Source organism: Strigops habroptila, chromosome 2, assembly GCF_004027225.2.
Source record: "Strigops habroptila isolate Jane chromosome 2, bStrHab1.2.pri, whole genome shotgun sequence".
Classification (NCBI taxonomy): domain Eukaryota; kingdom Metazoa; phylum Chordata; class Aves; order Psittaciformes; family Psittacidae; genus Strigops; species Strigops habroptila.
The window spans coordinates 55,120,753-55,147,160 of NC_044278.2; the positions used below are offsets into that span (position 1 = coordinate 55,120,753).

At 37.4% G+C, this 26,408-nt stretch overlaps 2 protein-coding genes across 7 annotated transcripts in view; both read left to right on the forward strand.

Moving 5' to 3' along the window:
• Positions 1-26,087, forward strand: TUBGCP5 (tubulin gamma complex associated protein 5). 5 transcript variants are annotated; one of them, XM_030477509.1, is made up of 24 exons: positions 1-275; positions 3,794-3,847; positions 3,925-4,033; positions 6,055-6,151; positions 6,754-6,864; positions 7,421-7,500; positions 7,997-8,132; positions 8,944-9,061; positions 9,886-9,975; positions 10,475-10,568; positions 10,900-11,146; positions 11,346-11,548; positions 12,296-12,411; positions 13,639-13,907; positions 14,900-15,098; positions 16,057-16,245; positions 17,074-17,256; positions 17,524-17,608; positions 17,711-17,831; positions 18,820-18,998; positions 19,751-19,876; positions 20,470-20,558; positions 22,311-22,411; positions 25,970-26,087. In XM_030477509.1, exons 1-24 carry the CDS (start codon positions 115-117, stop codon positions 26,059-26,061), a joined length of 3,249 nt encoding a protein of 1,082 aa, XP_030333369.1. In that variant the 5' UTR covers positions 1-114; the 3' UTR covers positions 26,062-26,087. The 5 variants fall into 5 exon arrangements, with proteins under 5 accessions (XP_030333369.1, XP_030333370.1, XP_030333371.1 ...); XM_030477510.1 differs by lacking the exon at positions 25,970-26,087 and adding an exon at positions 23,526-24,574; XM_030477508.1 differs by lacking the exon at positions 25,970-26,087 and adding an exon at positions 23,526-24,580 and having other exon boundaries at positions 10-584.
• Positions 26,066-26,408, forward strand: part of CYFIP1 (cytoplasmic FMR1 interacting protein 1) — an 82,246-nt gene continuing 81,903 nt past the window's right edge. Inside the window, exon 1 of one of the 2 annotated variants that reach the window (XM_030477505.1) lies at positions 26,066-26,149. In XM_030477505.1, the coding sequence (XP_030333365.1) occupies positions 26,121-26,149 (29 nt within the window). In that variant the 5' untranslated portion in view covers positions 26,066-26,120. The remainder of the gene's footprint in view (positions 26,150-26,408) is intronic. The other variant, XM_030477504.1, reaches the window with a different exon arrangement.

The window sequence follows — 26,408 nt, forward strand, 5'->3', positions numbered from 1 at the left end:
ATTCCCAGGGAGGCCTCGCGGGAAGGGCGGTCCCGCGCGCTGCGGTGGCGGCGCTGTGGGAGGCTCGGTGGCGCCCCCCGGAGGTGCTGCCCCCCCCGCCCCGCTGCTGCGGCCATGGCGGCGCCGCTCGCCTCGCCCGGCCACCGCAGCCGCTTCGAGCAGGAGCAGGACCGCGCCGTCCGAGCGCTGGTGCGCAGCGTGACTGGCCTGCCTGAGGAGGAGCTGGGCAGCGATCGGTTCCAGGCGGCGCTCAATTTCGCTTGGTCCAACTTCAGGTCAGCGCCCGCCGTCCCCGACCCGGCACGAAGCTCCGCGGCTGCGGCGGCTTCGCCGTGCCCATTACTACCGGGGCGAGCGAGCGGACCCTTTCGCTGCGCTGGGCGGGGCACACCGGCGCTGCTGACGGAAAGAGCCCCCGGCGGGCTCGGCCTCCGACGCCGGGCAGGGCCCCCTCCTCGGTGCCGGGGCACTGCGGTGCGGTGTGACCGGGCAGCGCTGTCGCCTGGAAAGAAGGGGGGCCCTGTGTCTGCTGAGGTGTGGCACAGGGCCGTGGGCTGCCGTACCCGCCGGGCACGGTGTCTGGGGTGAGAGCGGGGGCAATTTGCGAGTCCCTGTCAGAGGACCATTGTCTGTTACTCTGTTTAAATCTCAGTCTTTTAGGGCTTTTCACCTGATCCATAAGAAAGTACCTTTCAGCATCTTCATCTAGCCATCCAAAATGTTGTTTGTCGGAGGGAAGTAAAGAAATAATCAGTTTATGAAGAGCAGATAAAGAGGACTCTACCAAATGCCGTGTTTAGCTCTGGGGCCCGCAACATAAGAAGGACATGGATATGTTGGAGAGAGGAGGGCCACATACAGGACTGGAGCACCTCTCATATGAAGACAGGCTGAGAGAGTTGGGCTTGTTAAGCTTGGAGAAGAGAAGGGTCTGGGGAGACCTTCTAGCAGGGCATGTGCAAGGGTATGTAGTGACAGGACAAGGGGGAATGGTTTTATACTGAAAGCGACATTAGGAAGTTCTTCCCTGTGAGGGTGCTGAGGCACTGGCACAGGGTGCCCAGAGAAGCTGTGGCTGCCCCATCCCTGGCAGTGTTCAAGGCCAGGTTGGACGGGGCTTGGAGCAACCTGGTCTAGTGGAAGGTGTCCCTGCCCATGGCAGGGGGGTTGGAACTAGATGATCTTTAAGGTCCCTTCCAACCCAAACCATTTTATGGTTCTATGAAATAGATATAAAGCTTTTGGCCAAGAATATTATGCTGCTTATAAGAAAGATTGTCAATCCAGAGAAGATAATGTTTTTGATGTTATCTGAGCTTCTCAAATAACATGGTCATAAACATGGTCTTTATTGATCTGTAATATAAATTATCTGTATTCCTTTAATTCTATTACATTGTCATCTAAAATGTCCTTACTAAAGTTTTACACACTGCTTTTTGAGTTATCATAGTTACTGTTTCAGTGGCTACTGCCAATTTTTACGTGAGTTATTTCCAGTTTCTCATATTATCCCTAACTGCTACCTCTTTGGAGTCGTGTATTTGCTTATCTTTATGCAGCAATTACCTAATCTGCATAAAATCAATGCTACCTACATTTTTTTAATGCTGTTTAAATCCATTTTGGGGAGTTAGCAATAGCCTAACTGCATTGCATCAGGTCAGCCTGTGAATCCTAACTACTAATAGGCTCAAGTAAGACTATTTTAACCAAATAGTCATTGGTCAACGGCAAAGGTGAGTCTGAGGTGTGAGAGAGCTGGGTTTGACTTGTAGGTGTTTTGACAAGTTTGACACTGCTGAATTTTGAGTAGGCTAGTTGTGTCCATTGGGAATGTAGGAATATGATGTTTGTAACTGCTGTCTCTGTGTGTTCTTTATCAGAAATATTTTGTTAAATGCATTATAGAATTGCATTTACTGGTTTTGTAGCTCCATCAAAATAGGTGCTCGTAGCAGTTGTTATTCTGGGTCTGCAGACTGGTAATGGTAGCAGGGTTTCTTGTGCCAGGTAAATGAGCCCTGTCTGTTGTGACATATCGCCCTTTATTTCAGTGTCCCAGTTGCTTGTCTAGGTATGTGCTCTTTTAGATTGGAGACTTTTTGTGTGTGGTGTTTGTTTGTTTAAAAAAAAAAAACAGGGTAGGAAAAAAGAGAGGGTGATACAGAGTTGGCAACAAACAGTTTTGATAGGGAAAGTTGGGACGAGGAAGGGTTTTATGCCAGAATTTTTGTCTAAGAGATGTTCCTGAATGATCAGCCTGAGACTTGACTAATATTTCCAAACTGGAAGACCTTAGGTTTTAGCAGAGAGTCTCTTTAGTTTCAAGTTTGTGAAATCTGTGGTTTGTATTCTTATATTTCATGGTGTTTCTGTGCTGTAGTTCTCAGATTCATCTGTTTCTTTACATGCAGCACACTAGTCCTCTTATTCATAATGTTCCCAACTTGCCTAAAGAAATGGATACTTTTGTGTGTGTGTGTGCACACGTGCACTAGGGCCATTAATTAAAGCTTTAAGTAATAGACTAAAGGAATTTCAGTAATAGCTTTCCTTCAGCTTAATTTTGTTTCAGTGCACATTCTTGCTTTGTTTTTTTATTGTTGTCTTCCCAGGGTGTTGTTACTAATTTTCCAGTTCTTGTACTTACTGTCATTTTCTCTTTGAACTACAGATTTCTGTGTAAGCTGATGTGCTATAATGAATGAGATAAGCTGTATTATCTTAAACTAAATGTTAGCTACCTACTTAATATTACATTTAATCGTGCTTTTATTCCAAAGCCTTACACACAGCTTAAATCAGACTAGTGGGTCTATAGTTGACAACGTAACTTTTTCTTTAATATGGGCGTATCTTCATCCTCCAATGATATTTGTTTAAAATCCTTGCTACCTGCCTTACAGTTTCATTTTCAGGTTCATTACTTTGACATTGAGGTTATTTTAATTGTCTTTCCAAATTCAGTCTATTTAGCATAACTTTTGGCTCTGATTCAGACCTGGTAGTTTTCATTTCTGTTTGTGGTCAGGAGAGTTGTACCCCTGTATTCTGTATACTTTTTGCTGGAAGCTGAGGCAGAATATTAGGATGGCTTTGAGGGCCTACAAATAGAGTATTTTGACCTTGTGCTCACTGCTGTCATGTTCTGTTTCTGTTTTTTTTTTTCTATATATATAACTGAAGAACCTTATTCTAATATTCTTATAAGAATACTTATATTCTAATTTATTCTGAGAAGTCCATCTAACCTCTCTTGAGTTCTTATTTTGTCCCTTCTACCTGCGACCTTTGGTGGTATATCTTTATTTTTATAAAGCTTTATTTGAGCTCTCTTTTACTATTTATAAAGGAGCTTCATTTGGTTTTAGAGGCCTTCCCATGTGGGTGTTTGTTTTGCCTGTGCTTGTGATGCAAATCCCAGATAATTTTAATGCATTTGACACAGACACCTTTGACAACATGGTTCTTGATCTCCTTGTTCCACTTGACTTGACTGACAGTGTACTTTAATTGCTTAGTTTGCTGATATAGTAGTAATTTTCCGTTTAGCTTAAAGTGCTGCTTAAATGTAACTTGCATTCCATTTTTCCATCTTTAAGGTCAGTTGTAGTTGATCCTTCTTGGGCTAAGAGACACTGAGATAAATTTTGTTGATGCTTAATGCTGTTGCTTAATTAAGTATGCATTATTAAACTAATAATGCTGTCCTCATAAATGTAAATCAGCTTTATTTTCTTCCTTATTTAAGCTTCCTTTTTAAACATTCTAATACAAATTTCTTACACAGATTTCACCGTTTTCTTGATGTGAACAGTCACAAAGTAGAGAGGACGATAGAAGGGTAAGTTTTTTGTTTGTGCATTAATAATGCATTAGTTAACTTTTTTGAAGCTTTTTTGATACTATTTTTGTTATTAGAATACATGAAAAATTGATAGTTCATTCTGACCTTGGAAAAGCTGCAAGCTGGAAAAGACTAACAGAAAAATTTCTGAACTTGCCACTCCCAAGTATTGAAGAAACAAAGGTACGTGTGTTGCAATTTCCTCGTTCTTTTTTTCCAGAACTTTTGTGTTCATGGTGATGATGGGGATTTCAGTTCTCTTATTGTGTTGGAAATTTCAGATTACTTTAAGTGACTTAAAGACTTCTGCAGTTGCTGGTCAGGCTATGGATTTTCAGGGTTGTATTCTTTAGTTTCCCCATTTATTTTAGAAAGTGTCCATTGTCTTGTCAGGGTTTCAGTACATGCAGTTTCATGACTTAAAGGATGTCTTCTCATTGTAGAGTGGATGTTTTGTGGTCAACTTTGTACAAATGTTGTAGCTCAAATCTGGATGAATCTGCATCCCCATCTGTTGTAAAACAACAGCAAACTGAGCAGTTCTTAACTCAAACATCTGTATGTTTTGATTTTAGTATTTCCATATGGAGTGCTCCTGCCCCATATCTTCTTCATTGAGACTATGTATATGTTTCACATTTGATACATTTTGTATCAAATCGATTTAGGGTATGGACTGGATGGATATAGGAAAAGTTGTCTCACTCAGACACTTTCCAGTGCAGTAGTTTAATAATGAGTTTGATCTTTGAAAACTGAAAGTTCCTGCTATTGGGGAATTTAAGCTTGGTGGTGCTCTGTGTAGCGATATTCTTTCGAAAGGCTATGTGTTCTGAGTTGTAGTTTGATTTTACTTCTCATTGAACTGACATTTACCTTTCTTTGAACTGGTTTAAGTTCCCTCTAATTTGTATGGAAAAACCACAGAACCCTCAATAGCTCACACACATCTTCAGTTAATACACTGTACACTGTAGATGTTTGAAAAAGTACCTTTAGTTGTGCTTGATTTGAGAATCGAATACAATTAAAACCAAACAAACAAAACCAAAAGCCCAAGCAAGCACTAATGCTTTCATGTTGCCTTTTTTTTTCCCCTTTTCGAAAACGCAGCTGGGGGTAGATAATACCTCATATTTGGGCAATTAAACTGCTTTTAGTTTTTAGCACTGACATGGTACTGGGAATACTGAGCATTTATTGGTTTTATGATTGGTAAATGAAATACCAGCTCATGCATGTGATTCTGTCAATGACCTACTCTTTGATAAACTCTTGTCGAGTCAGTAATGTTTAGTAGGAACATATTATACTCTATATATACTAGATGAGTATGATGCTACTTTATGAGATATTTCAGTTATTTTTTCTTTAAAGTCCAAGTGTATTGCATTGCAAAACAGCTTTGTAAGTGTCTATATATGTGTCCAAATATATAGGATCTAGGTAGCAGAGTCTCTGTGTGCCTAGATATGGAATGGTCTGCTGAAGAACTTTGGAAAATTAGAATCAGGCCAGAGAAAAGCCTTTCTTTAGTAAGAAATGGTTGTGCTATAAGCAGTTATTAAGGAAGAGAACGTAACACAGATCTCTGCAGTATACCAGTGTTGGCACAGTATTCCAACCTGATTGAAGGCCTCTGTTTCACAACCACATTAGTGCAATATTGGAGTTAAAGTTTCACTCTTAGTGCTTTGCGTAGATTTTCAGATGATGGAGGATAATGTGAGCATGATACTAAAATGTAGTGATTTTATTGAAGTGTTTAGCCAACTCCCTTCTAGCCTCTGTTTGAAATACTCAGCCATACGAATAAAGGAACCAAAGACTTGGTTTCCTGCAGGCTCATTACCTGTGTCCTTCCACCTCATCCATGCTGATGTAGCTGTCTTATCCCTGGTCCTCTGGTGATTTTGGACTTTCACATTACCTCAGGGTTCCTGTTATCTCTTTTCCATATTCTCTGACCATCAACTCAGTAAGAGGCAGCTTATCCTGTGGCTACTTTGAAGTATATTGATTGCCTATGTAGTAAGCAAAAGAGAAAAGGTGGCTTTCAGTATCATCTTGCAGCTGTTAGTTCTGTAATTCAGGACTGGGAAATGGGAACAAATGGGGAGCATTTCTGCAGATGATAGGCTGAGTTTGTTCCTAACCTACAGCTTTTAGACCACTGACTTTTTTTTTTTTAATGTGTTTTAAAGACAGATACACACTATTCCATACTGTCTCTTCTGTTATGTTTGTCTGATTCTCCATCCAACACCACCTATGTCGAAAAACCAAAAGTCAAAGAAGTGGGTAAGTTTACAAGATTTTTATATTGCTAGTGAAACATACAATCCATTAATGCAATCTGATAAGGAGGACATTTTTTCCTCTCCATTTTATTATCTCCTTTACGTCAAGGTGCTTTATTGATTGTCTTTTTATGATCTACTCATTTAAAATAGCCTGCACATCTTTCCTACCCCATTTATGTTGCATCACTTTATTAAGTTTTCCAGCCACCAGTGTACCTTGGGAATTCTTTTTGACATGCACCGCTACCACTTCTTAGCATTCTCCACCTGTTCAGCAGTGCTTACATGCTCAAAGACAGACAGCGGGGTTCTATCCTCAGTCTCTGTCTTGCACCTCGATAGGAGGTCTGTTGAAACAGCTTTGGTGATGTAAATTCCTATGTTCCCGGTGTACTCAAGGAAAATGAGATACCTTTGAAGGTTTCCAGAGGGAGATCCCATCTGCCTGCTTTCGAAAGCAGGACTGTTGCACTCAGTGCCTAAAAATGAGGCTTGTGCTTAAGTTTGAGTGGATGCCATCCCCCATTTGTTTATAGTGTTGTATCATAGACTGAAAGAAGAATATTTCAGACTAACCTAAAGAAAATCTTGCATCTTAAGATTCCTTTTTGAATGATCTCTGCACATTCCCTCGGCGGTGTTTTGAATGCACTTTCAGCCCATTCCAGGAATGTGAATATGAAGAGGTTATCTCAAACAGCACTAATTACAGTTGAGTAAGCTTCATGTTTTAGATATAATATATTGTAAGTGTGATTGTTATTTTAAAAGTATTATACATCACATCATGAATATATGGTGTCTTTTTTGGAGAGTAAGACAGTTCTTGCTTTATGTTGTTTACAGTCCAGGATCCTTGTGCATATGTAAACTATACATATAGAATGTTTTCACTGAGCTAAATGGGACTAGTCACAATAAGTGATATGTTGCATTCTTGCATGTTTTTCCAGGATGGAAGCACAGCGTAGTGTAACATAATACAGATAAATGTGCTTATCGTATGCTGTGTTGCATATTTTGAGTGTATAAGCAACAAAATTGAGAATTAATGAATAAGGAATATACATGGTATGTCACAATTTCCATGTCATGTTCAAAGTGTGTAACGTTGTTAAGGAACAGTGGTGTATCCTTAAGAGGAAGGGAATGCCTTTTGTTTTAGATTTAGAGTAACAACGTAATTTTAACTTTGGAAATATTTTTAGAGGAAAATAAAGTCAGAGTGATGTGATACCTACTATTTTTATATTCATACTTCTCTTAGAAAAGGAAGAAGAATTCGATTGGGGAAAGTATCTGATGGAAGGAGAAGAAATATACTTTGGCCCAGGCATAGATACACCAGTAAGTAATTTCTTAAGATAAAAAACCCAAGCTGTATAAATGGTTTGAACTATGTTAGAGACCTGGTTGAGTTGTCCTAGTTTGTATGCTCTGCATGCCAGTTCTCCTAGGATTCCCTAGTATGTTGTGTCTTACTTAACACCACGAAATACACGCAGACTCAAGCAGAGTAGCAGTAATGCAAATACTTCGTTTCTCACCATGTTTTGACTTAGTCCTGCAACTAAACTGACTTCTTCTGCTGACCCTGCCTGCTCCTAATCAGAACTTGCTGTAGTTCTGTGATCTTCTCCAGTTGTCTCATTTGTCCAATTATTAATGTTATGTATAACTTAAATCTGTCTCTGGTAGACAGTTATGTTAGTCTTACTGTCCTGAATTTACTTTATAGTGGAAGAAAGAAGAGAATAGTTTATGTTTGGCTTGAATAGGAAGTGAATATAGACCTGACTGCTATGTTGTACTGAAGTGTACTGGGTTTTGTTGCACTCAATAGGATTTGTCTGGAGAAAGTGAAGAGGAGGAAGACACTCAGCCTTTGAGCAGGGAGGACTCCGGTATTCAAGTAGACAGGACACCTTTAGAAGACCATGACCCAAATAAGAAAACAGTACCTAATGTTTCCTGGAAAGGTTAGAATAAGCTATAATTCTTCTTTTCTAGTCATACATACTCAAATTTAGCAAGTAATGCAGCTTTATTATTCTTTAGTATTGTGGTTTAGGCCTATAATTGTAGTGTTAAGGTGCACCTTACTATTCACTACTGCTTTTTTTTCAATTATTATTTTTAACAGTAAAGAAGCAATATGGAAGGTTTGATCTGATTTCTGTTGTTGCTAATGGAGAAGACTCTGCTTATTTCAGTGGATAGATACATGGGTATTCCAATATAGAAATGAAAATTTCTACAATAAATGTATCACGTAGTTCTATGGATGGCATGTCAATTTTTAGTATTAAGTATCAGAATGCTGAAACAGAATTTGGTTGACAGCAGAAATAGTTGACTCATATAGTTGACTCAATAGTTCTGAGTATGAAGTGTTTTTGAAAAATAAAACTATGTAATTAAAGCACTAGTGGCTTACTCTTCAATAGCTTCAAGGAGTATTAACTTCGGGGAGTATTTTTGCACAGAATGTTGTAGGATACGGGATGCCTTATATAAGATGACTGCATAATATTTGTATGTTACATAAGCAGTAACTAGCTAACTGGGATTAGGTAAAGTTTTCTTGATAATCACATTTAAGAAATAAACATTTTTAGGTAATGTACTGAACAGTTTAATAGTTGTAAATTGTAACTTATCTGAAAAGATCTGCCATTCTGCAGCTGAGCAGATAGGCTTATTAATAACATTTTCCTGTGTTTCGTAAGCGTTTATAAGCATTTCCTGAATAAATAAAAATACCTCAGTGACCGTCAGGTGTTTTCACAGTCGGTGAACCTGATGCCCGCAGCTGGCTGGAGCAGCATGTTGTTCCTCAGTACTGGACAGGAAGAGCTCCTCGCTTTTCACATAGTTTGCACTTGCATTCCAACCTAGCTGCGGTCTGGTAAGAAAAAAGTATTGCTTACATATTCCTTACTGGTATATAATATTAAATTATAACTTTATTAAATGTCATTACTGGGGAAGCATAAAGATAATATAGTTATTACAGGTATAGTTAAAAACAGAATTAAAAGGATGTGAATTAATGAGATGAACAAGCGAGCTGGTTTTTCTTTCGACAGATTCTTTTATTCAGTTTTTATGAAGTTTGTCACATAAGAGAGAGGGTTTTCCTTTTCAAAGCAGCAAATTTTACTGTTGAATTTTGCTTGGGTTGACCCTTACAAAGATCTCTGAGGGCTAATATAGGTGGGTTGTAAGTGGTCCTAGAAGTGAGGAGTTCTCTAAAGTTTAAATTTTTGTTTTTCTTGCCTCCCTTACAAAGTTAGTCTTAAACGCGCATTTTGTGTGGGGAAGGAACATAAAGCACTTTATCATTGTGATCTTCTGTGGTTTTGGAAAGAAAATAAATGAGAAATAATAAAATAATCAAGGATCAAGAATTTAAAAACACCTAAACAAACAAAACCGAAACCCACCAAACCCAAACAAAACATATTCAGTACTTCTGGTATTTGCTAGTCAATTGCTTGTCTTGCTGTCTGTGACTAAATGATATTTGAATGTTTTCCATAGTATTCTGCTTAACAATGCGAAAATAAACTCTGCTTTTGTTTATGTACTTAAAATTCCACCATGAGCATTGAATCTACTCAAATATAATGAGAACTAAACTGAGTCTTAGGATTATTGCTTCATTCTTACTTGGAGGTGATTCAGCTGTTGCTCCAGCCATTAAGTTGTTTTCATTTCCTTTTTTCTAAGGGACCACCACTTGTACACCAGTAATCCTTTATATGTGCCGGAAGAGAGAACACTAGTCACTGAAACTCAGGTTATACGGGAAACTCTTTGGTAAGAGCAACATCCCAAAGCTTGTATTTTAGCTTGTAGTGTTTTTCTCAAGGGAATGAGATTTATCTTTGAGGTTGTGTCTGAAAGAATTATTGCTGAGCTTTTAGCTTGCACCATTGCTGACAATAAAGATGCTGCTTGTGTGTGTTAACCATTCATATTCTCAAAGAACAAAGTAGCTTACTATTACTTGTATGCATCGATTCTTCAAGTCTAACTGTTAAGGGGAACCAATGTGTTCTTACCCTGCCTCTATGGGTTTTTCATACAGTGTCCAATTTTAGAAAGTACATTTGAGACATCCTATAGCTGGAAATTATCTGAACTGGAAAGGAACTTTAGGAGATACTTACTTCATGCCAGTGCTTTATTGTTCTTGTTCTACCAACAACTTACAGTACCAATAGCATTGTAGTTGATCTGTGGTCCCCTGTTATTTGAAGAAAATAAACTTTTAGGCAAGGAAAGCTAATTCTTTATTTTATTGTTTCTTTTCAAGGCTACTTTCAGGAGTGAAAAAGCTTTTTATATTTCAGCTGAATGACGGAAAAGTGGCTGTGCGGAATGATATTATTGTAACGCATTTAACCCATGTAAGTTGTTTCTGAATCTCTGCTGAATATATCTGGCATTAGGAAGATGTAATTTGTGGGGGAATAGGAAATTAAACTGCCTGTGGAAAAATAAAACTGCCTGCAGAAAAATCACATTCCCACAATTGTGTTTCAGCTAAATTAAGAGCATCTGACTTAATAAAACTGGATGGGCTGTTCCTGTATCTGAGAGTATGATGAAGCAATAGAGATGGCAGGATTTTATTATATTTTAATTCATAAAAATATCTCATTGTTTCACTTTTAGGCTTTGTAAAACACAAATTTTCATTAGATGGTTCTACAAAGGTTGGGTTTTTTTCTTTTCTAGAATTGCCTGAGATCTGTATTGGAGCAGATAGCAGCATATGGTCAAGTTGTGTTTAGACTACAGAAGTTTATTGATGAAGTGATGGGACACAGCCCAGAAAGCATAATGCATGGAACAGTTTCAACTCCAAAGAAAACTACCGAAGCCCCGTTCAGAACCTACCAAGCTTTTATGTGGGCCTTGTATAAATATTTCATTAGCTTTAAAGAAGAACTTACTGAAATTGAAAAATGCATAATCAACAAAGGTAGAGTGCAAGGGAATTTTTCCTAGAGGGGGGCACACAGGAAATTTTTACACGAGGGAAACATGAAAATCATTATGCAGATACATTTTGAAACTGTGAAAGATGCCATGCTATGTTTTAAAACCTCATTAATAACACTGAAAAAAATTATTTTGCAATGGGTGTTACTTTTATACATCTTTGGTTTATTTTTTTCCAGATAAAACTGTCACACTTTCAATAGTAATAGATAAATTGTCTCCCCGACTGGCACAGCTGAAAGTACTTCACAAGGTTTTCAGCACAGGAGTAGCAGAAGTGCCACCTGACACTAGAAATGTTGTACGAGCATCTCATCTGCTTAATACTCTCTACAAAGCTATTCTTGAATATGACAGTGTTGGAGAAGCATCCGAACAAACGGTAGGGAAGATCATTCCTTCCTCAGTAGAACCACACACTAGAGAATTCAATAACTTGAGTTTCTGTATGGTCATGGAGTACACTAGCCTTCAGCTACCGAGGACTGAGGACATATTTGATAGCCATAATACATTACTGTTTTCTCACATGAGGTCACTCAATCTGGACAAAATTTGCTTTATGATGAGATCGGCAGCAGTGTGCTTTTAGGACTGATGGGCGGAACTGTGGGCAGAGGCTGAGAAACTGTTGCGAAAGAGGGAGTTTTGGACCAGCTTTCCCTCATGCTATTTCTACAGCTGCATAATTCAGTTAACGCTGAAATGTAGGGGTTTGGGTTTTTACAGGAACTTGTCAATTACGCTGCTGAAAATATAGTTGATGTCATTATGTCCTTTTGTCTTCCTGTTTTCTATGTTATAAAACCACAGAATGTTTTATGACTGTCTCTTACTGTTCAAGAGATGTTAAAGTGAAAAAAATGAAAACTGCTGTGTGGGTCTAACTGATGAGAAAAGTAACAAGGGGAAGCAAGCACAATGCAGGCTTACATTAAAACTACTAAAGCTGTTATTTTTAGTTTAATATTTTATATTTAAAAATTGTTAAGTGGAGTCATGTATATCTTAAAAGCTACAATTGCACAATTAAGAGACTGGGCTTTGCCATATTGCTTCTAACACTTAGTATAAAAATTTCAGCCATTTTTCCCCTCCTGTCCTTTTTTTTTTTTTCCTTTAAATTCAGGTATCCCTTCTGTTCTCTCTCTGGGTTGAAACTGTGAGGCCATACTTACAGACAGTGGATGAGTGGATAGTCCATGGTAATTTGTTTGATCCTGCAAAGGAATTTATCATTCAGAGGTAGGGATGCTGGTACTGGACACACATAATTCTGGGCAAGTATGATTACAAAATAGAACCTGGGAAGTAAAAGGTGACAATAAAAGTAGGTTTTAACACTGTTTTACTTAAGTAGAATTAATTTCTTAGTCATACTTTGTATAACTTGTCTCAGATTTCCCATTAGGGAAATTGCATTAGATTTGGACCCCTACCAGGTACTGTCCTGCAATAGAAATCAGTTGTTTGATTTTTTTTCCATTTATAATAAATAATCAGTAGTCTGAGTGTGTTGACTTTTCTAAAAGCAATTAACTCTTTTCAAAGCCAAGACATTTGCAAAAAATACTAATCTGTAGTTATTATAAATCAAATGTTATTTAGAATTAAAATACTCGTTGCATATGTCATGAACATTATCTGTATGAATGCTACGTTTTGCTGGTCCCTCTTTTGGCAGCTTGAAGTAGAAAGTGAGTTTAGAAATTAGAGTTTTGGCTCATAGTTGCAAATCCATTTTCCCCTATCTGCCAAACTTAACTGAACCTCTGTCTGTTATGGCAGGTGAGCATGAAGTAAGAGAACAGCTCCTGTTGTAATAAATCCTTAGTAGTTGAGATCTTTAACATCCTTTTTATGTCTTTTCTTTCTGTGGTTTTGTAGTTGTTTTCAGTGCTACCAACAGGAGTGCTTTCAAATTCATCTATATTTGTGCTTCATTTTAATTACCTAGTTTAGATTGTTTACCATCTGACTTCAAAGACCAAGCAGTGTATCTGGTGTAAACAACACAAAAAAAAAATCAAAGTGAACTACAAGTGGAGTTTCACCTGCTCTAGAATTTTTCAGCTTTCCCAGTAGTGTTTGCTTCATTGTAGATTTAAATAAATCTGCAAGTCAATCACTAATAATTTTGTTACTAAGGATGTATACCACTGTGAGTAGTTAACTTCCTCATCAAACTTCATTATAATTACTCCATTTTACCTTGTTTTGGGGGTTTATTTGGTTATACAATTTTTTTAATCTCCTGTGAGCTGATTCTTTACCCTGCTAAAGCTATCATCCTTTCTAGAGGTGTCTACATAGTTTGTGATCTATATGAGCTTACTTTATATCATTTTGAAAGTGCTTCATGGGTATTCTGAGAGAAAGGCAAAGCATAGACTGAAGAAGATAAGCATCTTCTAGTAAGAAGTTTCATCTTTTGAAAAGGGAAATCTTCATCAGCTTTTTATTTCTTCACAGAAACAAAAACGTTCCAGTTAATCACAGAGATTTTTGGTATGCTACCTACACGTTATATAGTGTGTCAGAGAAGACGGAGAATGAGGAGAAGATGAGCGATAATGCCAGTGCCAGTTCTGGCAGTGATCAGGCCCCTTCAAGCAGGCAACACACTATGGTCTCTTTTCTGAAACCTGTGCTAAAGCAAATCATCATGGCTGGAAAATCCATGCAGCTGTTGAAGAATCTTCGATGCAAAGATGGCTCTCCGCAGCAGGCCGCATCAAGAGGTGAGGTGTCAGTTTGTGGACTGTCATGCCTGAGGATATCTAACAGTATGGGTGTATTTTTTGTGTTAGTGTTTTCATGGTTTTAGAATAATACAGTGCTTCATGTTGAACATCAGCATCATGATTGGTAACTTCAGATCTGATTGAAAACATATACCCTTCCAGTGCAAACATGTGAAAAGAGCAAAGTGAATAAAGATTGAGTGTTCCCTTTGCTTTTTATTGCTTTACATTTTTCTTAAGCTTCCTTTCATGTAGTTGCAAAACTTGGGGGATTTTATGAGACAAAAGAAAATAGCCTCTATGTTCTAATACTAAAGCTGTTTTGTTTTAATAAATAGTTGGTTTTAATTACTAAGTGGTTGAATAGTTCTGAGATGGGATGTGGAACTTTTTTTTTTTTTTTTTAAAGAGCTTAATAATTGGCTGAAAGATATTCGGATATTTGGGGTGTTTATCTTGATTGTAAAACAGTACAACAGTGTAACCAATACTGGGTTGTGGTTTTTTGGGTTGTTGTTTTTTTAGGGAAACAAAATACATTTTTTTTTGTTGTGACATTTCTTGGTGTTTAGAAGGCAGAGATAGTTAAATTATTTTGGAGACTCTCCGGGTTTATTTCCCCTTTTGCTGTGAGAGTATAATCTGTTCTACTGAATTCTGAAGGGTTGTTTCAGGTGCTAAGAATGAACTGCTGTTCACCTGAAGGAGGAAGTTCTTCAACAGTCTCAGAAATATTTCATATTTCAGACACCCATTCAGCAACTCGTTTGAACATCTGCCTGACCTTAGGCATTGGACTAGTCCTCCTGTTTTAGCAATACTAATGTAAATATGTATTTGAGTTTTTTTCTGAATAATGGTCTAAACTTAGGATGTTAAAAGCTAGCAAGTGAATGTTGGACTATAAAGTAGTTCTAGTAGTTCTTTTAGTTCAGGTAATGTTTTCTCTTAGAACAAAATCTTACATTGGAACATGTTGCCCAATTTAGATGCTGAACGAAAGAGTTTGTATACACTGTTCTTGGAATCGGTGCAGTCTCGCCTGCGGCACGGGGAAGAGTCTGTTCCAGATATTATTACAGAACAGCAGGCCACAAAGCAGAGCCTGATAAAGATGCAGTCTATAGCAGAAAGACACTTGGAACTGGATGATGTCCATGATCCACTGCTGGCTATTAATTTTGCCAGGTAAATGAATGATCTTCCCGCTGTGTTGTTGAGAGCAGTGTTCTGCCTCGTGACATTTGGTAGACTAAATTTTTATTGCTGCTGCAAACAGGCAAGCACAGAATAAAGAGGAGCACCAACAGTCGGTGATAGAAGCTAAATAAATACTACCCTTGTGCTTAGTTGGAGAATACCAATTAAAATCAGTGAAGAATGTGCTGCTCACACCTGTTAGGGTAGAAAATGGGAGTAGTCTTTATCATAACAGGCTTTTAGCAAGGAAGTGTTTTAATAGTGTTGTAAAATCTAAACTTTTACATATGTTTGCTTGGAATTTGTACGTGATGTCTTTGATTAGCACCAAGGATATTCTTTGACACATGCAGCTTCAGTTGTGCCGTGCTTAAATAATTGAACTTTAAAAGCCTTCCAAAATTCATATTAATTGCATAAAAATTCATGTGTCATAATGAGGGAGCCCTATAGAGATTCTTAATGTTTTGGAAATTAGCAGGAGAGACGAATTCTGAAAATCTTACTTACTTTGTATTTACAAATAATAGAATAGCTGTTTATGTTTTCCTGCATACTAGTTGATGATTTACATGTTTTCATTTCATTCCTAGGAGGAGTTTGTTTTAACAAAATCATAGTTAATAGTAGATAAGACTATTACTTCTCTTGTTCTTTGGGACTATCCCATTTGGCAAAATTGATAGATTAGGTCAATGTCTGACTCATCCAGTCTATCAAGGCTAGAGCTGCTATGAGCTGGACTTCCTCTTACAGTGTATTCAGACAACAAGTAGCTTTTTACTAATTATTATAATATATAATTTGATTATTTCTGTGACAAAATAATTAAGCTTGCCAAGTGTAAACTGCAGATACTCTCTTCCCATAATGTAATATTATTTTTTGCTTATTTATTGTATGAATTATGAACCTTTTTCCTGTAGTAATTTATTTTATTTTGAAGATTATATTTGGAACAGAGTGACTTTCATGAGAAGTTTACTGGTGGAGATGTTTGTGTAGATAGATCCTCAGAATCTGTGACCTGCCAGACTTTTGAACTGACACTGAGGTCTTGCCTTTATCCGCACATAGGCAAGCAATACTTTGAGTGCTGTGGTAATCTAATGCAAACTTTAAAAAAGGATTATAGGTAAGAAAGTAGATTTCGTTTTCCTTAACTTTTTTTTTTTTTTTTTTGAATTAGCAGTGGTATGCCATACGCTAAAAGCAACAATTTTATGTTGTGTTTCTACTCCAGTTTGATAACCAACAATAAAATCATTAAGGAGGAAAGGTGGATCTAACGTGATAGAATCCTGGGTGAAAACATGGTCTGGCTTAAATCAACAGCAAAGCTAACATTTGCTTCAGTGAATGTTCAATGGCAGAATTGTTTCAAACAGTACTTTTAGTAGTGTTATCACTTGAAACTTTGTGATAAAGAGAAAGAAGAGAAATTTTAGGAATCTGTCTGAAATAGTTAATGTATTTATAGTCATAGTTCCTAGAGGAGTGGTAGCAGTACTGTTCTTCCTACTTTATCAGAAAAGAAAAATCCATATCATGGTTTTCTGGAGCTCCATACTGAAGTTTCTTAGACAGAACTCTCCTTGAAATTGCATCTCTTCTGAGTTCTGTTTAGGAGAAGGGAGAAGGACAGGATTTCCAAACTCTAAGCTGTTCCTGAGAATTGCATAGCCTGTAAGACAGCTGAATGCCATGAGCGCTTCCATTGAAGTTAGTGCAGCTGTTCAAGCTTACAGGAGAAAATGGCTTGGTTATTTTGTGTTATGTGAATGCATGTGAAAGCTATCTGAGGGATAAGCAGAGGATTTCCTGTGGACTTCACTAAGTTTATGTTCAGTACTGAGTTCTTGTAGTGAAGAGTTTTTAAGATTTTTGTTTCTGTAACAGTTGTGTTTTGATTTCACTTGTGTGATTAAGTCTGAGGAAATGGTACATGCTTGTTCCTCTTTAGGCTTGTGGAATATTTGCAGGCAATGAGGAACTTTTTCTTACTTGAAGCTGGAGATACCATGTATGACTTCTATACATCTATTTTTGACAAAATTAGAGAAAAGGAAACTTGGCAGAATGTTGCTTTCTTAAATGTTCAACTTCAAGAAGCAGTTGGGCAGCGCTATCCAGAGGACAGTGCAAGGTAAATTTGCAAAATATAGTTTAGTTATGTTTCTTTCACACTTACCTATACTAATGTGCTTAACTTGCATAGCATAATATGAATTACCGTGTACTCATTAAAAGAATCCCTGTTTTAATGAAGTTCTGAGCTATTGTAATCTCTTCTACCCAAGTCCCCCAGATTAAATCAGACAGTTGGTATTTAGAATAAGAAATTAAAAACCAATGAAACGAACAGGTATTTTAAAACAGATTATCACCAATTAAATCACGTTTCTTTGCATAGGTTGTCTATATCATTTGAAAGTGTTGATACAGCAAAGAAGAAACTCCCTGTCCACACCTTAGATGGTTTGACATTGAGTTACAAGGTAATGAGCTAATATTGCTGTAGTTCTTATTCTAGAATAGATTTGAAATGTTGCATTAAAGTGACTTACTTTTCTGTCTTGATTGTCCTCTCCTCCTCCTAGGTTCCTTGGCCTGTGGATATAGTTATAAGCTTAGAGTGCCAAAAAATTTACAATCAAGTTTTTCTGCTCTTACTGCAAATAAAATGGGCGAAATACAGTCTAGATGTTCTACGATTTGATGGTAAGAAACTTCTTCAATGAAAGATACTCTAAAGACTTGTTCTGTGGTCTAAGAATATTAATAGTCTGTTGCTTTCTGCAGTAAGTAGTATAAACTAGTTAGAATTTTGATTCATTTTATAAAATACCAATCTCTATTAGCTTTGAAAATTGAAAATTATATATATTAAGCAGGGCATGTTTTTCACTTCAGCCTCAGGGTCAACACTATTCATGCATTCCCTTTGTCTGTCATTCAGGTCTAGTTAGTTACATTGGAAACTTGTTACTTCTTTCTTCAGACCTTGCTGTTGAAAGAAGGTATGGCCACCACACCCTAATGTTTTGCTTTATGTGTAGTCCAAATTTTTATGAGTAATACCTTGCCAACAAGAAAACAAGATGAAGCAAATACTGTATTTGAGATTGAAAGAGTAAGCTAGACAGTTGGGAATACAGCCACTATGCTTCAACTTAGATACTTGGAGCTTGTAGAAAGAGATCTCTTTGTCTCTTTCACCAGGGTAATGTTTATACTCTTCCTGTCCCATATAAAATGAATAGACACTTCATGTCCTAGAAAAATAAATTAGGAAGTCAATGGGTTCATCTATATTTTGTACATCAGTTAAGTAATTATCTTCCTGCAGTTATATAGTTTTCTATTGTGTAAACTTTAGGGGTATGGCTTTGTGCCCTTTGTGTCTTTTCCCCTTTGCAGAGATAGCGTACACATTTATTTTGATGTAGATTTTTTTTTAATCCTTTCACATAATAGTTCTTAAATAGCATTTCCTGTTCCAGTATTTATCAAATTGTGTTGTACGTAAGCTGTCACACTATTCAGCGTATTGTTGCTATATTATAATAACACATCTGAATTGCAAGAAAAATCTTACATCAGTTGTGCAGAATAATAAGAAATAAAATAATTTGGTTTTAAGTAACATTTTAGCTACAGTTTGTCTTCGTAAGTACTTCACTATAACACTCTTGCCTTTTCTTTTTAGAACTAGTCTGTGCTGCAGAAAATCCACAGATTAAGGAAGGAACTTCATTAGAACAAGGAGCACTTCCTCTATTTCCACCACAACCAGAAAGTATAAAGCAACAAATACATCGCATGTTCCTCTTAAGAGTGAAACTCATGCATTTTGTTAACAGCCTGCACAACTACATCATGACTAGGGTTTGTCTTATAGCACAATTTCATTTATATTAAGGACTTGTAATTTGAGATGAAGTATTAATTTTCTATTAAAACATAAAAAAAAAAAAAATAAAAAGCAAAATCTTAGTCTAATGTCCTTTCTGCAAAATTATTTTAGGCTAAGCATGTTTTAGTTTTAACTTGGCAGTTTTAAATCAATATTTCTAAAAATGCTTCAGAAGGTCTACATGCACATGATTGATCCTTGGATATTAGTAGTTCTTTTTGACTGTTTCTCCCAGTGCTAGATGACTGAAGCATAGTCATGTAAAAACAGAAGCTGTTACTCTCTTAAGAGCTATTATGCTTATGAAAGTGTTACTACAGACATTTTAGTTAAATGGATCCTTCTCAAAAATCTCTAGCACACAAACCCAAAAGTGTGTACGTGACTTCTCGAATATAAAGGCAATACCTGTAGATTCATATCTGCTCTACAGTTGCCTTTTTTTGCCTTTAAGGCACTCCAAATCAGCTCCTCTGGGGATAATCTGTCTGCCCTTGTACAATGGTAGTATTCCTATTTATATGAGGAATATCATTGTGTAATTATGAGAAGAGCTCAAATATTTTGCTATTGATGTTAAGTTGCTACTGATGGTAATTTGGGGAGTGAGTCTAAAATTTGAGAGGGAAGAGTGGATGAATCGGGCAATTTTAGGCTCTGCTGGAAGACAATCATAAGCACTTGTGTGCGACATGGATTTAACAACTGTGGCCTTCTTTTTAAGATTCTTCACAGTACAGGCTTGGAGTTTCAGCATCAGGTGGAAGAAGCCAAAGATTTAGATCAATTGATAAAGATACATTACAGATATCTATCTACAATCCATGATCGCTGCCTACTGAGAGAAAAGGTGGGTAAAATAATTGGCATATTTAATACACTGAGTTTAGCAGGACAAGAAAAGAGTTTAGCACTAACTATGCTACTTGTTTTGCAGTTCATACATACTAAGAAATACATAGCTACTCTTGAGGAAACTGTAGCTTTTCCAGAGTTAACACTGAGATCACGTGTCCCTTGCAAGTTTCAGCTCAATTCTATCAAGGAGAGAAGACAAAATTAAATTCTTTGTATTGGATTTTACACAACTCATTTGTTTCTAAGAGATGGGAGGATGTGAACAAACTGAGGCTTGGTAATGTAATGAGGATTATACATACTGGTGTGGCAGGAAATGGAGGTACATGGATAGCATTGTAACTTTTATCCTACATACTGTCTGTGCATAGTCCTCATCAAAGTAGTCAGCAATGAAATGAATTAGAGAACAAATGTAGAACACATCTTAAATTTGGAGAAATCACATTGCATTTAGGAGATTTGTTTTTACAGATGAGGTTAAATAGCACGGGATACCTTTGCATTGCAACTTAATAATGAAAATTATTATACTTAGCAATGAATTTCTGACTACTATTCCTTTTGTTTTAATTGTTATTTTAGGTGAGCTTTGTGAAAGAAGCTATAATGAAAGTGTTAAATTTGGTACTGATGTTTGCAGACCGTTGGCAGGCTGGTCTGGGGGCTTGGAAGTAAGTATACATAACTAAAATTCTGCGTGATCAGAATTTCACAGCTCAGAATTTCAATATATTTTTTGTGTGTGTGACATAAAAGGACATTGCTTAGTGTTTAACAGCATCTACCAAAGGCTATTTCTTAGCAGAAGCACAATTTATTTTAGATAGAACTTAACAAGTTTTATGCACTTGTGTATATTCAATATTTTCTATTTAAAAAGGTGGCCAATATATAACTTGTGTTTGAAAAGATTGTAGATCATAGAAACAAAGGATTTTCTTTTCCTTCATATTTGTTGATAATGGTAAAATGAGGAGTTGACAGGTTTGTTTTTATGATCATGTTCCTTGATGGCGATTTAAAATTATAGGCAGCTAGATGATGACAGTCATTAATTGGCTTGAGCGTTGACCACCTCTTTAGGAAGCCTGTTTCCGTGTTTGACCACCCTCTTTGTAAAGAAATGCCAAGTCTGAACCTCCCCTGGTGTAGCTTTGAGCCATTCCCACACATCTTATTACTGGATCCCATGGAAAATTGCTCAGCACCTCCCTCTCCATGTCCCCTCCTCAGGAAGCTGCAGAGAGCAATGAGGTGGCCCCTCAGCCTTCTTTCCTCCAAACTAGATGAGCCCAAAGTCCTTAGCTGCTTGTCATAAGACGTTCCTTCCAGCCCTTTCACCAACTTTGTTGCCCTTATCTGAACGCATTTGAGTGCCTTCTTCAGTTGTTGGGCCCAGAACTGCACACAGTGCTCAAGGTGAGGCTGCACCAACACTGAATACAGCAGGACAATCACCTCTTTTGACCAGCTGGTGATGCTCTGCTTGATGCACTCGAGTGCATACTTTGCCCTCTGGGCTGCCAGGGCACACACTGCTGACTCCTATGGAGCCTGCTGCTGACCAGCACCCCCAGATCCCTTTCTGCAGGGTTGCTCTCCAGGCACTTCTCTCCCAGTTTATAGTTTATACTTTAGCTTCTGTAACTTGCTACTTGAAAAATGAATGATAGTGGGCAACTCTCCAAGGCTATGTTTAATACTCAGGAGTTGATCTATGGCCCTGAGGCCAGCTGGTGTGGACTGGCTCATATTCATATTTTTCAGGACTAATTCTCTTTGGCATAAATACTACCTAGAGCTTGGATCCTGCTCTTATGGCATTAGGAAGTTGCTATTTTTGGAGTGCTTTTCTGATTCAAAGTGTCAGAAATAATTTGCGAAGGCTGTTGATAGATAGAAACTTGGGACGTGTGGTTGTGTACTCTTGGATGTGGCAGGAAAAGGTCATAGCTGATACAGTGTCATCCATATCCTTTTGGTAGAGGGGGGAAAAAAGCAATGACTTCCTGTGAACTATGTCTTCTCCCCTCTCTGATGAGTGCTAGCTGGCACAGTCCAAAGTGGAATTCAGGAGTTGATAGTAAAGCAGTGTGGGTGTCCGTGTTTTATTTGGCAGTGTAGGTTTACCCCAAGGAGCTCTAAAGCAATAGTGACCAGGAATTGATATCTTGAAATACAAGCTAGGTGGGAATAACAGTTGTCAGGTAGCACCACACAGTTCCTCCTTGTCACTGCTTCTCTAAGATGATGAGGAAATTAATGAGCCATTGTGATAGCGCTCAGAATGCTATGCAAAGAGTACTCTTGTCATTTACTGTGGAGCTTTGGTCATAGTTTGAAGATAACACAGTTGGAAGATAACATAGTTGGAAGATAACAGGCTAGTCTGTTAAGCATTCCTCTGTTAAACTGTTTTGTAGGATGGAATCCATAGAGAAGATGGAATCTGATTTTAAAAACTGTCACATGTTTCTTGTAACTGTTCTCAACAAAGCTGTCTGTCGAGGCTCTTTTCCTCACTGTAAGTACATGAGGCTTTTCACATACCTGCACTTAGTGTGACACAAGCTTTACTAGGAATGTATTTATGTTTTAATCTGGATTTAATGTTTGTCAGTACATCTTAAAGAATCTCACTGTGTGAGGTATTCCAAAGGACATGAAGCCTTACTTCTCAACAAGTTAACTTCATTCTTTTCTTGGAGTATTTGTGCCATGCTTTTTAATGACAGCTATCTTCAGTTTACCAGTTCTCTTAATGAGGGGATGCTGATGTAGCCAAGCTAGTGACAAGTAGTTTTCTAATCAAATGAATTAAACTAAGTTCTGTAGGGCATGGGAGAGCATTCTGTTTGTTGTTGGGTGACAGCTAGTTGTGATCTGTCTTGAACAGATAAAATTTTAGTATTATGGTGCCTCAGCTGCAACTGTACCAAGCTCTTGGCTCTGCCCGTCTGTTGGAAGTTACTTCCTTGGTAGCAGAAACAGTAGAAGATGATATGTCTGTGCATCTCCTTGCAGCCTGATAGTAGCTTAAATAGCCAATCACTGCCAGTTTGGGCTGGGGGGCAACTGCTGAACTGTGTTAGCTGGGATGTAGATGCATGTTCTAACAGGTTTATACACCACATGTAGACATGGTGCTTGGAGACATGGTTTGGTGGTGGACTTGGCAGTGCTAGGTTAATGGTAATGGACTTGAAGATCTTAAAGGTCTTTTCCAACCGAAATAGTTCTGTGATTCTAAATATTATCTGACATCACTGCTACGCAGTCTGCAAGAGCTTGTGTGCAAGAACCATCTGTGATAACGGCTTACTTCATTTAACCCCCCACAATGTTTATTCTTTGTGGGTGTGCGTGTTCAGCAGTTAGTATTTCAAACAAAGGAGCTGATTTCTTACCAGTTTTTACTGCTGGAAATAACTAATGGATAACCGATGATCAAAGTGGTGAAATATTGTCTAAAATGTCAGAGATTCATAAAATGCTTTACCGTCTTAAATCCTGAAGTGTTACAATTTAGAAAATAAACTGGGATCTTCCTTTTAAACTACAGAATTGAATATTGCAGCAAGTATTTTCAGGCTGCTGCAATGCAAATATTAACTACTTTTTTATGGTTTGGTTCACAGTGGAATCTTTAGCTTTGTCACTGATGGCTGGCATGGAACAAAGTTAACACCCGAGTCCATTGAACTGATAAAGAACTGAAAGCAGCATTTATGTTGACATTCCTATGTTAAAAAACTGTAAGCGTTTTATAGTCCAGTTGGAAATGTGTATAGCTAAATGGCACTGAGGGTTTGGAGCTGTGTAAAATAGCTGAAAATGTAAATAATGTACAGGTATTTAAGTGTATTGGCTGTGGCAGTGTTTTTCTCTGTATGAATATGTTTCAGCATCAAAAACCATGTACAGTGTAAAATTCATCCTGTGTAAGCAATCTTACTTGAAAATACGGAAAATGTATTTCATGTTGTAAAAAGGATTTATTTTTTGTTGAATTAGGAATAATTGCTGATTTACTGTTTTCCATTGCTTTTGCAGCTGTGAATAGATCATAGGGCAGTGTGGAGTGGTGTGACTCAATTCTTAGTATTCAAAAGGCTTATTTTTGGCCTTTTTTCCTTTGAAAAAAGGGCTAAGAAGCATTCTTCTTACTTGCTTAATGGTTCTTAAGAACTCTTTGGGAACAGTTATGACTGTTACAATAAGCTGATGTAAAAAATACAAGATTAATTTATCAAAATGGTTTATTGCAGACCATAAAATAGCAATATTTGTATGTTAAATGATCAAACACTTACTAATTTTAGCAGTAACTCTTGTCAGTTTAAGTAGGATCAAGATCACGGTGTGTAATATATTAGTTTTAACTACTGGATCGCTGAGATGTCTCAGAGGTGGCCAGGTATGACTTGACTGTTCTCCTTCTAAGCCTTTTGCAAACAAACATTACATCTAATGGCTGATGTCTTGTAAAGTGGTAGATTGTAATGCAGAAGGGTACATTTCTAGAGAAGTAAATGTGGAACATGTTCTGGGCAAGGTGACTTGCCCTCTCTCCTCCCCATGAACATTCCTCGGTAATTCTGGCATCAGTACACCTGCATTTAAAAAGAGAAAATCAATCACAGACATTTATCTATTTGTTTAGTTGAATAAATAAAAGATTTAGTAATTGGAATTTCACTGTCGTTTGTGTTCCTGCTGAAACCCACTTGTTAACCTCCCGTTTGAGGGCTGTTTCTGCAAGGTAAATGAAGTGTATTACTACCAACTGTGAGACTGTGGCTCACATTATAAAGCTGCTTTTTTCATCTGTGAACTAATAATTACTTTCTATGAAAACGAATATTTGCGTTCTTGTTTGAACAGGAGCTATCAAATTTCAATTTAGAGCCATAAAATATTTTGAGGAAAAAATTTATTTTTCCTTTTAAAATGTAACACTGGGAAACTTTCTACTGCCCTGTGGCATGTTCTCCCTTGTTTGTCTGAGTGGAGGTTTTGCTTTAGAGAACATTGTTTGTATTGTCCTCTGCTACCACGTGACACACTTTTCCAAGTGGATGTATTTTGTGGTAGGTGGACACCTAGTAACAGAAGTAATTTGTACTTTACTGTGACCGGTTCCCATTTGTTGTTTATTACATGTAGAGACAAGTGCGTGTTTTTTAACTGCTTCTTGCTCACTCAGAGTAAAACCAAATAGATTTTGCAAACAAACAGATTAAAAGCACACAGTATGTGCTTTAAAACTATTAAAATAGATTATTAATAGTTTTAAAGCACATACTTGCACTAGGAAGTCCAGCACTTGTTTGCACCGGTATATTGCTTTTCGAGTATATGTATGTCTTGTACTCTATGCTTTAAAAAAACCTAACTAGTGGTTGCTTTATTTCTCCTTTCTATATAGTGGTTATCTTCAGTGACATTACTGCTTTTTGTAGACTAACCTTGGATAATATTAGCTAAATATGGGAGAAAAAATCCTTCAATCCTTCATGTTGTTGAAATAATAATTCCTAGTAAATCCCTTTGCAGAATTTACTTATTTTATCTGAAAGACCCCATGCAAGTGAAAGCTTTTGCTGTTTCACCCAGTTTCCTGCTTAGGAATTAACCTTCCATTCTGCTGAGAGACTTCTGTGCACTCTGGAGGTGGATGATGCCTGCACACCATTTTTCAGCCAGCTTCCAATGTTCGTTTGCTCTTCGTTGTCACCAAAGCACAGTGGAGTATCTAGCTCTAGCAATGTTGGCTGATTCTAGTTACAGACATTCTTCATACTTTGCTTTTCATGTGTCAGTAATACTTAGCTGGCAAATTCCCTTGAATGAGTCCTTCTTAGTGGCATCCTTTCCTCTTTCTTTAGAACCACAGAAAAATACATTTCAGTGTGCATGCCACCAAGACCTTTTCATCACTCCCCTGGCAGTAGTTAAAATGGCTACTTACCTGTTCGGAAAAAAAGAAGGCTTTTAGTGAGGTTTGGCGTATTTCAGCTATTTATTTACTCAAATTTCTTTGTAATGTTTTCCGATTTTGTTTGTTTGTTTGTTTTCAGAGCAATGTTGTTACTTGGATTTTGTCCTGGGTCCCTTCCTTCTGGACATTTTTTGACCCTGTTTCCAAATTTTTATCAGTTATCTCTGAATTAATTTGAATCTTAGCTTTTGGACACTCTTCCTCTTTGACAGAGGAGACCTAGCATTTGAGTATGCTTCACTTGCACTTCTGGAATTTCAAGTAAGCAATTGTAAAGATGTTAGAAGAATGAGGCCTAACTTACTGCATGTGTATATAGATTTAAGGGGGTTTTGTCATAGTCCTTTTGTAAGTTGTTAAGTCTATCTAAGGGAAATCAGAAAAATACCCAGCAAAGCATGTAGAAGCTGAACTTTCTAAGCTTCTAAAGGGGTATAAAATTCTTTGGAGAAGAGCACACTGCATTACTGGATGCTGTCACAGTTTACTCTGTACTTCATTCCCACATTTGTTTGTTATC